Source organism: Lycium ferocissimum, chromosome 1 (genome assembly GCF_029784015.1).
Source record: "Lycium ferocissimum isolate CSIRO_LF1 chromosome 1, AGI_CSIRO_Lferr_CH_V1, whole genome shotgun sequence".
Classification (NCBI taxonomy): Eukaryota; Viridiplantae; Streptophyta; class Magnoliopsida; order Solanales; family Solanaceae; genus Lycium; species Lycium ferocissimum.
The window spans coordinates 50,884,171-50,901,300 of NC_081342.1; the positions used below are offsets into that span (position 1 = coordinate 50,884,171).

The 17,130-nt window shown below is 37.3% G+C and overlaps 1 protein-coding gene across 1 annotated transcript in view; it reads left to right on the forward strand.

The window, feature by feature from the left end:
• LOC132065013 (beta-glucosidase 12-like) overlaps positions 1–4,729 on the forward strand; it is a 14,707-nt gene extending 9,978 nt beyond the window's left edge. Inside the window, exons 5-6 of the mRNA XM_059458229.1 lie at positions 4,297–4,412; positions 4,501–4,729. Of these exons, the coding sequence (XP_059314212.1) occupies positions 4,297–4,412; positions 4,501–4,729 (345 nt within the window). The remainder of the gene's footprint in view (positions 1–4,296; positions 4,413–4,500) is intronic.
• Positions 4,730–17,130: the final 12,401 nt, after the last annotated feature.

Sequence of the window (17,130 nt, forward strand, 5' to 3'; positions counted from 1 at the left end):
AAAGGCGCTCCTTTTGATCTTGATCACTATCCTCCTTTTCTTGCCCTCAAACAGATCACCTGAAGGATCAGAGATCGTCTTTTTATCTTAACGAGTTTCTTCCTCCTCCGTGGTAGCTTCGCCCTCGAAGACGAGCCCGGCGCACCGTCGGCGCTTCTTCGAAGTATGGTGATCTTTGATAGGCCAGCAAAATAAAAGAAAAAAGGGGGCCCGGTTAGTACCGACGCATTGAGCAAGAAAATAAGGAAAATATTGGCCTAATGTACTCACCGTGATGAAGTGCCCCCCATCTATTTTTTGAAAGTAGCCGTCAATTTCGCTCGGCATAAGGGAGCTAGCTATATATGCTCTCGATCCAAAGGTTCCATTTTGGAATAGCATTTAGAACTTGAGGAGTGACTGCAAATAAAAGCGAATTTACGGTCTTAAGAGTACGGTACCAGAAAGATTTTCATTTACTTGAGGGAAGATGCACTTACGCTTTGGGTTCCACTTCTCGGGAAATGAAAGCTAATCGGAGGGGATGAGGTCGTCAATCCTCACATGGACGAACCTGCTCTACCATGCTCGATCCCTATCCTCATCGATGCACGAAAAAGGGGCCTTCTTAACTCATCGAGTGAGCTTTATTAATCCACCCCGGACCACTCGGTGATTGTATAATCGAAGGAGATGGTTGACGGTGAAGGGTCTCGCCTTGATCGTAAAGTAACGGAGAAGTGTTACAATTCTCCAAAAGGAAGGGTGAATCTGGTCGAGGCAGAGGTCGTACCTCTTGCAAAATTCTACGATCACTGAATTGAGGGGGCCAAACTTGAAAGGATAAGTGTAAACACTTAGATACCCTTTCACATACGTCGTGATATCCTCGCAAAGGCCGGAAATGACAATGTCTTTCCCTTTCCAGTCGCAATCTTCCCGGACCCTTTTGAGTTTGTCCGGGGTAATGGTGCAAAGATATTTCCACGCTTCTTCACCCCGATCTCCTTGCGTCGAGGGTTTTTCGACTTTAAAGTCGTTGTCCGATGAGTAGGTGCTGGAGATAAAATTCAACATGGGCGTACTCCAGTTTAGCAGTTGAGGAAGATCCCTCGGTATGGGAGGCCGTAGCAACATCTTGGGGATTGGTTTTTGAAGTCTTCGCCATTTTTCTAAAAATAACAAGGATTAAAAATTGGGAGATGAAGATATGAAGATCTGGGGAAGACTTGATGATTATAAGAAGAAGATCTGGGCGAGGAGAATGAATGTATGAAGGTATGAAGACTTGAAGGTTTTGGGAGTGGGTAGAAAAACGACGGTAAATTGGAAGAGCTTGAGATCAATAGTAAAAAAATGGAAGTGAAAATTTTAAACTTTTAAACAGTGGAACCAAGACGGTTCACATTCTGTAACCGTCGAGGTAGCCTATCAGGGTTTGACGCGTGTCCGGTGTCAGAATGATGTGACTGATGCGATGTTTGGACTTATCAAACTGGCATGAAGCTTATAGAGGAAGGAACCGAATCAGATCAATAGTACCGGAGGCCGAAGTAATGACGAAAATGCATTTATCAGATAACCGACGGTTCAGCCAATAATGAGGCCACACATGGCCGAAATCAGACGGATGTGACGGTTGATAAGACATTTTGACTTTTCCCGCGTTATTGCGAAACTTACAGGATAAGGTATACTTAAGTTCGACATAACAGAAGCATGAACAAAAAGAAAAGTTCAAATGGAGGGTAAAAGCCAACTACACTCGATAAAAGCTGGTAAAAAGCCAATCCACAAGTTCTACTAACTTTCTTTATATAACGCATGTCCGATTTCCTCGATTACATCAGTTCCACAAAATGAAAAGGCCTAACCCATGATCCTAAACTAGAAACAGAAAAGAATTCTGAACCGGCATAGTGAACTGAAGGTTGAGAACTTCAATCTATACCCTCGTGTACTTGTACAATATTAAACATCAGCTAAATGGCATAGGGATTATCCTCGGGATTTGTCAAACCAGGACTTTTTTATTCTGCTAGATCCTCCTCGTCAAGAACGATCATCGAGGGTGGCCCATCACGAGGAATTTCCCCTCGAGTCTGCAAGGGACGGTGCGATCTGACCCGAGAGCCTATCCCTGAGGGAACGGTTGAAGTTCTTGTAGGGACTCTCCATCTAGACGCAGCCGTATTCTTTCTTCCCTCGATATCCCCGACATCCTCTACAATGATGTTTTTTCCTTTTGTAGACCTTTTCGTCAGGAGCCCTGAAAATCGAAGAGTCGAAGTTAGAATGTAGGACGGAAAAACAGACTAAGGAATTCCACGAATAGAGTAAACATTACCATGGTTCTTTTCTTTACACCCTTTGGGTGCCATGCTCCTCCAAGAACGGCCCACGTCACGAGAGGCGCCTAAAAGTGTAACTACCCATTCGAAGATAGTGATTACAAGCTCAGGTTCGACCGGATTCGGGGTGGGATTCCACGTTTCTGGGAAGTCTATGGACAGGGAATGGTGGAGTTGGTCCGTGCGAATCATCACGAACCGATGTAGCCATCCTCTATTATAATCATCTTCCGAATCTATGAGACCTCGTGTTCCGCAGGGGAGTAAATGAACTATACCTCCTAGGATTACCCGGGGTACATAAATGTGGATCAGGTGGTCGAGGGTAAGAGAAACCCCAGCTATGTTGGCTAAAATTTTGAGGCAGTACACGAGCCTCCAAATCTGAGGAGCAATTTGGCCAATACAAACGCGGTATAGACGACAGAAGTCCTAAATCACTTGGGGAATGGGAAGAGAAAACCCGATAGCAAAGGGGTAGGTGTAGACCATCGAATAACCAACAACATGATGATTGATCCTTACCCCACTTTCAACAGGGCGGACGTCGACATTTGCACCGAGGTTACAATTATTTCGAACTACAGGGATGGTGGCGTTGTCGATAAAGGATTCGAATTTCTCCACAGAATCTAGGTAGATATGTTATAATCGTTCGCGTATTTGAAACCGGCAGGAAGAATGTCCGCCGTAAGGATCTCCAACTCCTCCTCAGGGTTGGTCGCTCCTATCGCTGACAAGGGCGGTGAATGTGGCGGCGACGAAGAATGGTCCGCACTTTGCGTTAGCAACAGTAGAGAAGTCATGACCAAGAAGAAAGCGTAGTGTCAAGCGGAGAAAAATAATGGTTTAAGAAAGGTTCAAGACTCAGGAGAGAACATAGAACTTGGCAGTTACAAGCAAAGGTTTTTTAAAAGATGAGGTTTAGGGTTTAGGTTCAAAGTGCATGACAAGAAGGAAGCATGTGGGCTTTATATAATGGAAAGGACAAAAAGTTTTGAAGGATTTAAGAGTTCTGACAAGGGGCGGATTCTCGAGACTGATTAGGCGGTTGTAGTAATTATGAGCTAACATTGATCAGAGTGCATGGATTTGATAGGAATGTCTTTCCAAGGCAGCTAGGTACGGCCTACTCGGCTTTATTTGGATCCATTTCCCTAAGCTAATACTTCCCGCCAAAAAATGTAGGGACTATCTGTATACGGGGAAAACCGAGGGCAAGGGTATCCTCGGTTCCTGACAAGAAATTTAAGATCACGATGGTCATTACTGGATCGGACGAATCCCAATCGGGGTCAAGGTCAAGCATTGGATCGTAGCAAGACCGAATACATCTGATCCCGGGTCACTGAGTTCGGTTGGAAATGAAAATCAAGATAGGACGAGAAGGCGGTTAACGATGATAAATGAGGGTCCTAAATATCCGCCATCAGTAGGATATGGCGGCGCCGATTTCGCTTGTCAGTTACAGAAGATTTTATACCTTATTTAGACTTGTACTAGGGTTAGACTCTCTATATATAAGAGAGGACCCCTTTTACTTTGGGCGGGTTCTTTTAGACGGACAAAACATACTAAGCAATATAATCTGATTCCAAGTGTTTATCAATCTCTCTAAGAATTATGCAATTGTTCATTCATTGACTACTGTAACACGAGCTCGATTCCGAGGACTTAAGCCAACTGATCGATTGTTCCCTAGGACAAATCGTTGTTTTATCGTGGTTTGATTGATCTAACTCTCTTTTGCACTATTATTTATTGCTTTATAATCATTCGTATTAAATTAAACTGCATATCATTTAAACCGCGTACAAATTTAATTGTTATCCATTTTAAGGGTAAACACATATAATTATGAATTGAAGTCATCCCTAGAATGTGAAAGAAACATTTTGAAAACTTCTTGCAAACAAATGCTTGCAACCTTTAAAATCAATTTACATTTGATAAATATATGATACAGTCATCACAAAAGGGTGAGATAGGCATTGTGTTGGTGTCTAATTGGTTTGAAGCGTACTCTAAGACTAAACAAGATGCAGAAGCTGCTAAACGAGCCATAGACTTCATGTCTGGATGGTTAGTACACTTTTTAACCTCTCAAATATGTTTACTTAAGTTATTTCTAAAAGTATTCAATATCTATTATATTGTATTCTTTTTGTAGGTATATAGATCCGTTAACTTATGGTGACTATCCAAAAAATATGTGTAGACTTGTGGGAGATCGCTCACCAAAATCCCCAACAGAGCAAGCCGAGATGGTGAAAGGTTCCTATGATTTCTTGGGACTAGATTACTACACTTCAAGTTATGCATCCAATATGGATTCCCCATATAAAGTGAAAATTAGTTATTCAAGACATTCTCGAGTAAATGAGACAACTAAGTCCTAAAAATGTCATGACCTAAAATAGTGAATGAATATCCTTCTTAATCTTTTAGTATATTTTTCCCCATATATGTAAGCTTATTCTTCTTCTAAATTTATTCTCTCTAAGCTTATTCTTCTTCTAATTTTATTCTCTCTTTTAATCATTAGATTTTGCAGCTGAAAAAAACGGAAAACTCATCGGTGAACCGGTAAACGACACCTTATTCTTCCCATGCGAATTTTATCTTCACTCTTGCGTTTTCTCATTTTTTTTTGTTTTTTTGTTTTTTTGTTTAACTATACACGGGCTCGAGCATTTTTTTCGTTGTCCCAGAGGGTCTTCACTAGTTACTGCTCTACACGAAGAAAAACTACATAAATCCCACAATTTATAAAATGGTATGTAAACTGTAAAGTAGAATTAACCATTAAAAGTCTCTTATGCGATTATTTGAATTGGATTTCCTTAATTTGTCTTCTCAAATGTAAACAAATGTTTTGGTTTGTGATAAGGAATGAGTGATGCTAATGTTACAAAGGTTCAGCAAGGAGAGAATGATTTTCAACGGGCAGATTTCTACCGTCGTCATCTCTTGGCCCTTAATGCTGCCTTTAAGTGAGTGCACCCTTTGCCTAATTCCTCTCACAAAAAAGAATTTTTAGATATTTCACGAAGAAAGAAATTATATGGTCAGATTTGGAATTTGATACTTTCTGTATCAAATGTATGCATGGTTAGTACTTAATGTTATTTAAACTTAGATTTTCATAGAAAATTCATTTCTCTTTTTCATCAATTGTAAACGGGAGTCGGGAAAAATAATTTTATACTAAAATGTTATGCTAATATTTTACGATTGTTTGTAACAGGGATGGTTTGGTTGTTAAGGGCTACTTTGCATGGTCGTTGTTGGATAATTTGAATGGAATTCAGGTTACACACAAAGATTTGGGATTAATTTTATTGATTCTAAGGGTAATTTAAAAAGATATGCCAAACTATCTGCGCTTTGGCTCAAAAAGTTTCTTCTTAAGTCGAGAGCTTCTGAGGCCTCATTTTTATTGTATCTTATTACAAATAAAATAAAAGATTGTCGTGACTATTTATCTGTACCTTATATGATTTGGCTTCAATATAAATGAGTGTATTATTGAACCATATCTGAGTTTTACAAATATAGACATGGTTTTACATACCATTTTCTCTCTTTACTAATATTGTATCTTTAATATATCCAGGATAACTATGATTAATTCTATAATACAATATGATATGGCTTCTCATTACACAATTCAATTACTACACATCTAGTTCAGCAGAAGAGGTGTCATTAGAAGTGAAGAAGATGATAATTGTATGCAAAATATTATTTTATTGATTCTTGATCGATTCCAATGTACACGCAAGCATACGTGATTGACAAATCATAAAGTGATAAGTAGACTACTATTCCAAATGAGGATTTGTGATCAACTATTTACTAAACCAAACTATTATGGCTTATCTATTGAAGTGATTCTAGGAAGTGAGTAAATTTAACTAATATTACAACGATAGTATAAAATACCAAATAACGAAAACGAGGAGAGTTCAAGGGGACATGATATCCTAGGGTTATTGTAACGATCCAAAATTCCATTTGTGCTGTGAGGACTCCCTACCCAACCCTTAGGCGAAACCCCAAATCATACAAGTCAAGATAACATAAAGTAAATGCGGAAGTAAAGTCAAAACAGCCCAAGGTACTTAGGTCATAATAATACGTAGATAGAAAATAGGGCTAGGTCTGAACTCACTCCCCAAAACCTGAAAGTCACAAGTACAGAGCTACTAATCTGAATACAAAGCTGGATAATACATAATACTGTCTGAAGTAAAGAAATATAAGAAGGAGTCTGGCAACGTGGAATCATCATCGGCTCACCCTAAAACTCCGAGAAAGCCTGCACTCTAATAAGATCTACAAGTCTCCACTCGTACCTGGATCCATACCTACACACAAAAGGTGCAGCAAGTGTAGAGTGAGTACGAGAAGCACGTGTACCCAGCAACATCGTTGACCGATCCTAAACTATAGCGATGACGAGGGTTGGTACTTCCGATACTCCTCTTCTTGCTTAGTTAGTCTCAAGTTCACAGTTTATAAGCATACAATAAGTAGATAAGAGTCTCACGTTTTAATCGGATCTAGAAGTCCATTCCCCTTTAGAATAACCATGAAAGTTCAACCTTTTCATTGTTACAAGTCAAGAGTAAGTGTAAAGTTCCTAGCTTTATATCAATTATGTCAAGTATTAGCATAAAGATCCCATATTTATATCCTCAAACGCACATATGGCATGAAATCAAGTCAGACAAGCATAAGTAGTATGAGATGGAAAGAATGCACGCAATGTAGGTGAATGGTATGCAATGCCATGGCCATATGCACCGGTATACACACGCTCTTGCAGTAGGTTTCACGTGACCCATGGGGGACTCATGAGGTCCATATACCCACCTGGAATACCAGATCCCAGATCATATCGGGTCTCAGCCATCCAGCTATAATATTATCTGTAGCGGTTCTATTTTATCCGATTCGGATTTGCACTTGCCTCATTTAAAAAGGAAAGTGTCTCGAGGAAGTACAGTTGTCAATTGTACCGGGAAAAAGTAAAAAATATATTTCTAAGTGGTTGGTGCTCTAAATGGACATCGTTTTAGAGTTGCCACCTAACTTATAGATAAGTTAGGAAAATCAGTTCAAAAGGATTCATTTAAAACGGCTACGTTTTAAAAGAAACCAATCTATACCAAACCCTAGGTAAGAGTTCTAGTGATCCCCCGGGGAAGGTGTTAGGCACCCCGGTATTAAGGATCCATAAAATACGGTTGACCTATGGGTTCTAATAGTATGCCTTGTAGATATAAATTGTTTTTGATAAAAACTGCTTTTGTTTTATATTTCCGCAAATGAAGGTTGGTCATTTATGCAAAAAATACTCATTTTCAAGAAATAAAAATGGTAGAGTTTTGCCCAAAATTGGGTGTTTTGGGTTTTGGACTAGAATATCTAGGTTAAAACCCGAAGGCATTAAACTAAGTAGAACACTACCGAAGCCCACCCGAGTTTAGAAAAAGGTTTTTAATTTAAGTTTTATAAAATCATTTTGGCATACTATTATTATCCATATTTTAGATTTTTAGATTTTAGTACTTTTAGTCCAAATTAGTCCAAAATATTTTGAGTCCATTTTGTTCAAATTGTCCATAGGTACGGTCCCAATTTGTCTAAAATTTCCATAAAATCTGTCAAGTCATTTTTGTCCAAAAACCATGTTTTCATTTAAAGGAAATGTCCATTTTTATTCATAAGTAGCAATTTTAGTCTCAAAAATGTTTTTGCATGCTAGTATTTGTCAAAAATCAGTTTTGTATTTAAAAAATGGTTTTTTGACGATTCTAATACGTGACAATTTTTAAAGGTTCCAATAAAGCACATTTTTCATCAATTTTGACAAATAAGTAATAAGAGATAGGGAGTTGGGCCTACCAAGCCCAATAGAAAAATGCGTATAAAAAATATGTCCGCTCCAAATATGCTCCAAATGCTTAGTCCTTCCATGGTTAAGGTCAACTCGATCTAGAAAAGTTAGTGGGCCTCGTTGAACCCACCAACGGATAGGGGATTTACAAATAAAATAGGTATACATTGCATTAGTATTTGACTTAAGGACATAAATTAAATTACAAAGCCAAAAATTAAATTATAATAGAATTGGGCCAAGCCCATAATCACTAAATAAATGGGGAAAGGGACAGTTTATGCAAAAGGACATTTGTCTCAACTATATATCGACTGAAGTATTAATCAGGCCCAACTGCCCCTAATTATCAACTAGGCATGAAATTTCTCTAAGTGTCAAATTGTAATATACATGGTATACTATGTGATATACCCTCATATGGAGAGCAAAACCCCTTGAAGGGCATACCACCCATATACACTATATACTCTTCTATATTCACTCCTCTCAAACACCCCATTTAAACTACTTCATAGGATATTTCAATTCCCGTAAAATGCCCAAAATTTTCTAGGTTTAGGCTACTTCAAAACTTAGCTAATAATTAAGCATATAAACAGTCAAGGCCATGGATTCAAGGCCAATAACTCAGGCAAGCAAAACAAGCAGTATTCCAGCAAACACTTAGCAAAGAACAAACAATCTCAAACCAAAACAAGCCACAAGAACCAGTGTCCAAACACAATGCAAAGAGCAGATTTTATGTCAAATTGTTACAAATAGTACATGATCAACTTAGCCTAAATGAGACCTCACAGAATTGACAAGGTTCTCCAAAATAAACTTTGCAATTTGAAAGTTGAAATGCAGGTTCCACAGACTCAACCACAGACAAAATTTCCAATTCAAACTAGCCTGTTTTTGAAAGGATTCAGGGATGATGAAAGGCAAAAGGTACAGCTAGAGTTCAAATTCAGATTGATGTCAAACAGAAATCATTTTGGCATTACGCAAATCTTTCAGGTTTTCAAAAATGCATTTTTCAGTCTCAAGCTGTTCCAAAACTCACAAAGACAGTCTTCTAAATTGGCTAAGTGAAGCCATTTTGCAATTTTAAGCAGTTTCAAGTAGGTGCCAAGTGGGAAAAATAGTGATTCATAAGCAAAGTCCCTACCTAGCAGTTATGCTAAATGGCACAATAATGCACAACAAAGAAGAAAAAAGAAAGAACTGCATTATGCCCTTATAAGTCTTTCCTAATCAAATAACTATGTCAATCCCAACTAGGATTATGGAAATGCATAGTCTCATACAAAAGAACATACTAAGTAAGATTGAGGAATAGCCCCGTTAATCAACAGGTTAAGAAGCATCTCATATTTTCAAACTTATAGTTCCTTTTTTCAAATTTCTTTGCAATCAATTTTTAACACAAGTAACAAGTTTCAATCTTTACTCTTACCATTTCAGTCATTTATCTTTTAAGACAGGTTCACATATTCTAAGTGTTTCAAATTAATTAACAAGGAGAAATGACAGAAACAAATACACAGACAGTTTAGGCAATACACACACACATATACAGTTTCTACTATTTCTTTCAAGCCAATTTTAAGTTTTCAAAATCAATGTAATGCATCCTTTAAACAAACAGAAGTACTCTTGACTTTTATGCAGAAAATACCAAGTAAAATGCAATTCATAACTTCAAAGAATATCCTAATTTTTGTATGTAAGGCCAACTCTGATCCTAAACCAGCTTTAGGCTAAATGGCTTAATGCAAGTATTTGGCAAAAGCAGGTAATCCAATAAGTTTAGTACTATCAGTTTCACAAAAGGCTAAGAGTTCTTATTCTTGACTGTTCCACTTATTTAATTGACTTAGTAAATAAAGAAAATAGGACAAAATTCAGTATTGCAGGTTCAATAGTTATTCTAAGTTGCAAGGCAACAATTAACAAGGATCATATAGGAACAGTTCTTGGCACAGAAGAGGGCTTCACCTAATTTTAGATTCTCAGACTAGGAAAATAAGCAAGAAACTGCAAGTTATAATGATATTCAATCACATTCGCTATTCTCTAGTCAAAACAGATTCATTTTTTACATCTTTTAGTCTCGAAGACCTATATCTGGCAAATAACAGGTTCAATTTTCAAAAGACAAGTTCCGAAAAGTTTCAAGCTATTAGCTAAGGTTGACAGCAACATTCAGAGGCAAGTTCTATCCTAAATGGATTATAATGATCCCAAACACCACCTAAATGAACTCAGCCTGATCTAAAAAAAAAATTACAAAGCAGGTTTTTCACTTTTCAAATCACATAGTCAATTAATTTTTCACAAAGATTGCCAGTTTTAAGGAATCTATTCTGAGTTCAAAAAGACACATTAAGATAAGCACACACTAGGTCACACAAAGGCCAAGTCAGCAGGTTCACTTATCCTACTATATATCATGTTTTAACATTGTTGACAACAAAAGGGAGTGACAGATCTCAATCATTCGAACAAAACAAACTCAGGACATTCAATCTTCAAGGAGCTTCATTCAAAACTTAACAAGTAACTTCCATGATTCATTTCAAGGGAAAATGCTTACTTATTTGAGGCAGTTTAAACATATCAAACAAGCATAGTATTCTAAAAATGGACTTAAGCTAATAGAAATCATATTTAGCTAAGCTGAAGCAAGATAAAGTCCAGAATCTAAGGTAAGCCACAAAATTATTTTCAGACCTTGAAAGTAACTTCACCTTTACTAAAGTAGTAACTACATATTACTGTTTCATTAAAATAGTTTCTAAACATCACCATTTCAAACAACAAAACTGAAAAAACTATGACTATTAAAAAAAAAACTTAACACTGATTTAGCAACTTAGAATTCCCACCACACCACCTTATTTAACTTATCCTTGAACCAAAGACTATGCATTTCTACCTCAGAATTTCCAAAATCCTATTCTTTAACCACTCTTCTCATTTTATTAACTAACAGGTTATACTAACTATTTAATGTGACATAATTTAAACCTTAACTTATTTTGATAACCTTGCATAACAGAAACAGAACAGTATAGCAACATATAGGACTAAGCTAATCATTTATAGCATTTTTGAATAACAAACAAGCTTAAACAGTAAATAATCATGACTAAAAATAGAATAAGGTTTGAAATAAAAAGTTACCTCTTATTGGGGCAACCTAAAGACCAAAATGGGGATTGAAATTCCAACTTCAAGCAACTAAACCCCTTTGATCTTCAAAGAAATCACTTTTCTTTATATTTTTCCTCTTATATATTTTGTGTATAATGATTGTATATTTATAAATTTTGTAGTATTATCTTGACTGTATATAGTATATAGCTAATATATTGCTTAGTTAAGAATAAATTCTGAATTTCCGAAAAAAGGCCAGCCCTTTCTTCTCCCTTCTACTTACTATTTATAGACTTTCCATTATAGGGGATCCTAGGAATGAAACAAGGACACCTAGACCTAAAAATTTCCCCCCAAAATCCCAATTTTTGTACCTTATCCTCAAAATTCGAATTTTATTAGATAAGACAACAAACAATACCAACTAATTGTACCCTAAAATCCACATAAAATCTAAAAATACTAGGATAGTACAAGTATAACAAAATTTTGTACCATTCTAATGGTACAATAGTACTAAATGGTACAATGAAGATAAAATCCACAATTTTGTACTCAAACCGTGAACCATCTAGGAAATTTCCCCTAGATTCCCTCATAGAGTGCATATGGTGCACAAGTTGGCTAAGGGCTCAAGGCCCTACCCATGGCAACCATAAACATGAGAGAATCCGAGTAACATCCTTAAACATGATTCAATTTGGGACGAATAAATAAAATTCAAATGAAAGTGAACCTGGAAATCATGAGTACTCGTGATTGGGCCTAAAATCCCTAAAAAATCCGACCAAAAATGATCGGGAATCACCATGAAATCGCCACAGTGGCGGAACCCTAGAGGAAAAACCCCAAATCGCCAAGTTCAGTAGAGTAACGGGTGCGGGTAACAAATGAAATAAGAGATGGGGTTGAAGTTTGTTTTTACAAACTTATTACCCCCCCCCCCCCCCTTTTTTTTTTTTTTACATTTGCCCTCTATTTTTTAAAAATAACACATAAGACCCCCCCCCCCCCTCTCTAATTTAATCAATATAAATACACATATTACTAAGTACAATAATTATTTAGGCTAATTAAAAATTGAAACTCCCAAAGTTAAAATATTAGCTTTAAAACAAGATCAATATTGACATAGTTCCGAGCAATATTTTAAATATGAAAAAATGTGGTAAAAAATGAGCCGTAATTCATACGTCATTTAAATTAACAATTTTCCCAGACTAGACGGAGCGGGATGAAATTAAATAACTCGTATTTCTTGAAATTGTCAGTGTTTTTTTAGAAAATAATAATTAAATGTCATTTTTGCAATTTTCTTGGGATTTTTCGAAATTTTAATTTTTAAAGAGTGCATCCTTACTCCGTCTTTGGCTCGGGAAATTTGAAAATTAAAATACGCATCTTATGAGGTGAAAATTAGGTGTCAACAACTGCTCCTTCAGAGTTTGAGTATGGCAAGGCCATCCTTGAACTACGAATTTTGACAAACCTAATTTTTACTGAATAATAAAAACTACAGCTTTCTTTTTGAGCAAAATTTCAAAAGTATGGCCAGACCCCAGTCTTTGGGCTTCCTATATATCTCAGGTTACATGAGAATTTAGGCTGTTTGTAGTTCTTACTCCAAGAGGACTAAAAATAAGGAATTTTTAAATAATCTCGAGATGTCCCGGGATAATCATAGGAATATGGCCCAACCTTGAAATTTGAGTAGCCTACATATCCCTGGTTTCGGGAATCAGGCCAATTGTAGTTGCGACTCGATAGCCCGAAAAAGAATATCCTTTTATGTGGGAATCCCTTTGACTATTTCCGGTAAAAATCCGACCGGAGACGATTTTTGGAAGATTTTAGAGTTTAGTTGCTTGAAGTGATGTTTCAATCCTGGTGTAGAAAGCTTGACTCTCGTACACGATTTTTGGTCGGTTGCCCAAGAAGAGTTCCATGTTTGCTCCGCATGTCTTATGTCGGGCTCTTGCTCCCACCTTGGTAGCCTTTAGCCATCTCCAAATGCTGAGTCCTGCGTGTTAGTGATTTGAAATTTTTATCTTTATCGTAAATATCATACTTGTGCGGCATTTTTGCCAATTACATTATAGGGTTAACTCTGTCAGTTTCCGTCATTTGTCCGGCTCCTGGCGAACGCTCATCCGTCTTCTTTCTTTTTTTCCTGTAAGTGTGTGCTTTTGTGTGTATATATTTTGGAAATAATTTTGACTACTTTGGATAATAATCCCGATACTTCAGTTGGCTCTTTTCTCATCATTTTCAGATGTTTTCATTTTTGTTTCAATGATAACTTCCGTTGGGATCTAGGTCGGGCTATACCGCATTCTTGCGAAACCTTCACACCCCAGTCCGATTTTTATTTTCGTAAGCTGGATGCTATTAATGAAGACCATGTTTCCAAGTGCTGGATCATTTTTGTTTCTTATGACATCCGCTAGCCCTGAAAATTTAGGATCATATCATTTTCACATACTGCGGTGACTGTCGCGAATCTGATGTCAACTGCATCGTTATCCTCATACGAAGTCTGCGTTATACTAGTTCGGGACTATATCATGTCACGACCCAAACTGATGGGCCGTAACAAGGGCCCGACCACTACTGGCCAAGCACTCCTATGCTTGCATTTACTACTCACTGACTATCCTGGGCCCATACTCGTATATCCCGAACAATCAACATAAAAGACACCGTACCGAGAACTCACGGCCAACACATACATATAAACATAAACACCGAGAATAACGAGCCGATTTTCCACCACACATATATATACAACAAAATAGGCCGCATATATATATATATATATATATATAGAAATGACAGACAAGGCTCGCCGTACCCATATATGTACGTGACCGAATAGCGTACCAAAAGGACTGAAGCTCCGGATCAATGGAGTGTACCGACTGCCGCTGAGGGGAGGTCCTACCGCTGTGAATCGTTTACCGATCCCGCGGGCATGAACGCGGCGTCCACAAGAAGGGATACGAGTAATGTACCGAGTATGTAAGGTACGAATAGTAACATAATAAGGGATGTAAAGTATGAACAATTGAATGGAAATATAGAGCATATCGTGAGATAAAAGAATAACACCACATACGTGATCGCTCTTAGGGCGGATGCCATGCATGCTAGCTTTATTTTGAAAAGCATTTCTTGTTCATACATATAGAAAATAGAACATATCATATTGCCGAGGCGTCGGCTCCGATCCATTTAACCACATATGTCCCGCGTCCGGGCATCTCGCATCCGGGGTGAGATCATATTATACCAACTGATCAGGTGGTTAAGCGTATATAACGCTCTGGCCCTTTTTTCCATATTCCCCATATATATATATATATATATATATATATATATATATATATATATATATCATATAAGCAGCATGCAGGAGAGCCCAAGGAAAGTTATGTCTCTATCGGAGTGATGTAAGGTCGGTAACCTCCGATTACATTATGGAATAATCATCGCTCTATCTCACCTTGAAGGAACAATTATTTTAAGGTGAGACTATCAATGAAGAATAACATCAAGAGAAAACATAGAATAAGGTCATAAGTCTCATAAGGCGTCAATTCATATACTTTGGAATCTTTAAAAAAATAGTCATCATCCATGAATAAAATTGAGAAATCAAGAAATAGCTCAACATTCTCATATCGTCATTGAAATCATAACTTGGAACCTTTAAACATGATATCGTTCTCATAATAGTCATCATAAAAATATTCTCATCTTTGGCATCATTGTCATCACGATAAAAACATGTCCGTCGTTGTAGTCATAAAAGCTTAATTACAAAATCATAAACCTTTGTTTTGAAAAAATACGGACATTTTGGAAAATATTTACGGGTTATCAGGAAGGGAATCATGCCTTGGAATCATAGACTACTACCTTTTGAAAACACAGAAGTTATGGAAGCATTTATGAAATCGTAACATAGGAATCATGCATTTGAAAGAAAGGGACGAGCCTTAACATACCTTTTTGGTCGCCTTAACTTTAACTACTCAATGCTTGTCTTAGTCCTTCAAATAAATCTTTGTAGAATCAGCCGAAATTTCGGCAGTATCTCCCCTGTTTATATGCCTAGCCCAAAATTGTAATTCAGCAACCGACAACAACAACATCAATACCATCATTAATAATAATATTCTCAACACCAAAATACTTCATAACATCCCATATGGGTTTTATCCCATATTTCCACCAACAAAACTATTATCGTGCTATTTGAAGCTTTTATCTCCGTAACTAAACCAAAATAAACATTAATAATAGGAGATTCATACCTTAATCCTGATAATATCTCTATATCTTCACTTTTTTTACCTTAAACTTGAACCACACGCGTCGCTATATGATTCTATACTCGCAACTATACGTTGCCTGAACCGGAATTCGGGAATTATCGTTGATTTAGGCTTGAAATTTGGGTTTGAGAGTTGGGGAACATTCTAGAGAATTTTGGAGTAGTTTGGAAAATGTTTTGGATGAAAAAAGAGGGGGCAAGCCCCTTTATATTAGTTCAAATTCGGGTCGGGGTCACTGTAGCAGTACTGTAGCACGCGTTTCTGCTCGGTCAGCTGAACTTGTAACATCCATAATTCTCTACTCCGATATCGTATCGATGAGAGGTTTGTTGCGTTGAAAACTAGACTCGACGAACTTCATTTCAGGATTTTGAAACACCTTAAAACTCTTAATATACTAGGAGATATATCCCTCCAAAGCTGACCCAAAATTATGTCCAAAATTCTGTCAACTTTTTCCAAATTCTCGACAAATTTATTTTCTTCGATTTGCTTGGTCCCGGAGTTTCCCATAGCTTATTATATGAACGTAAACCTTCATGACCATAGGATTACTTCGTATAATATCATACATCCATGAAGGAAACTCCAATATCCATACTTAGAACGTCCAATACTTATAAATTTCCACGTACGAAACTATGGGGTGTAACACATCACTTATAGTCAAAAATACTAAAATGAAGACTGCACACCAGAGTGCAGTATCATATTCCTTTCACGATGACTACTAACCTCTGTATCCAGAATTACAACATTTAGTTAGAATATTCAAGTTAACGACTGCATACTCAAGTGCGGGGCCTTTTTTCATGACAACCGCTATCCCTGAACCAGAATTACATTAACTTGAGATAAAAGCGACCGCAAATCTTGATGTAGGAATCACATTCGTATTTCAACGGTTGTGGACATCAACCTCGGAATTATGCTACCTATTTTTTGCTATATATGGACGGCGACTACAGCCCCTTCGGTACGAAGTCGTATTGCCCAAATCGTCATTTTGAGGAATGAAGCTTACCTCAGCGGCAAGACTGACACGCTCCTTTTTTGACTCTGGGGAAGAATACCCGCCCGTCGACAGGGTTCACATCTTCCAAAAGTACTAAACTCTTGCGTTGTGAATACGACACTACAATGCCGATATCAACTCTTTGTCTTCAAATCACGGATTGTCAGGATGAAAACTATAACCACCCTTCGGGCTAGAATTAATCCATCTTTGCCGACATTCCATGTCGACGATCTTAAATTTGATGTCAGAATTATGTCACCTGATTCAGGCGAGAACTGCGCTTACCAAATTTAAGTCATCTAATCAGTCAATGTATCAAGGCAAGCCATGCGACGTCTAGGCCGGGGTTAGTGGAGACCAGACTTCGGTAAATCGTGATTATATCTTTTAGTA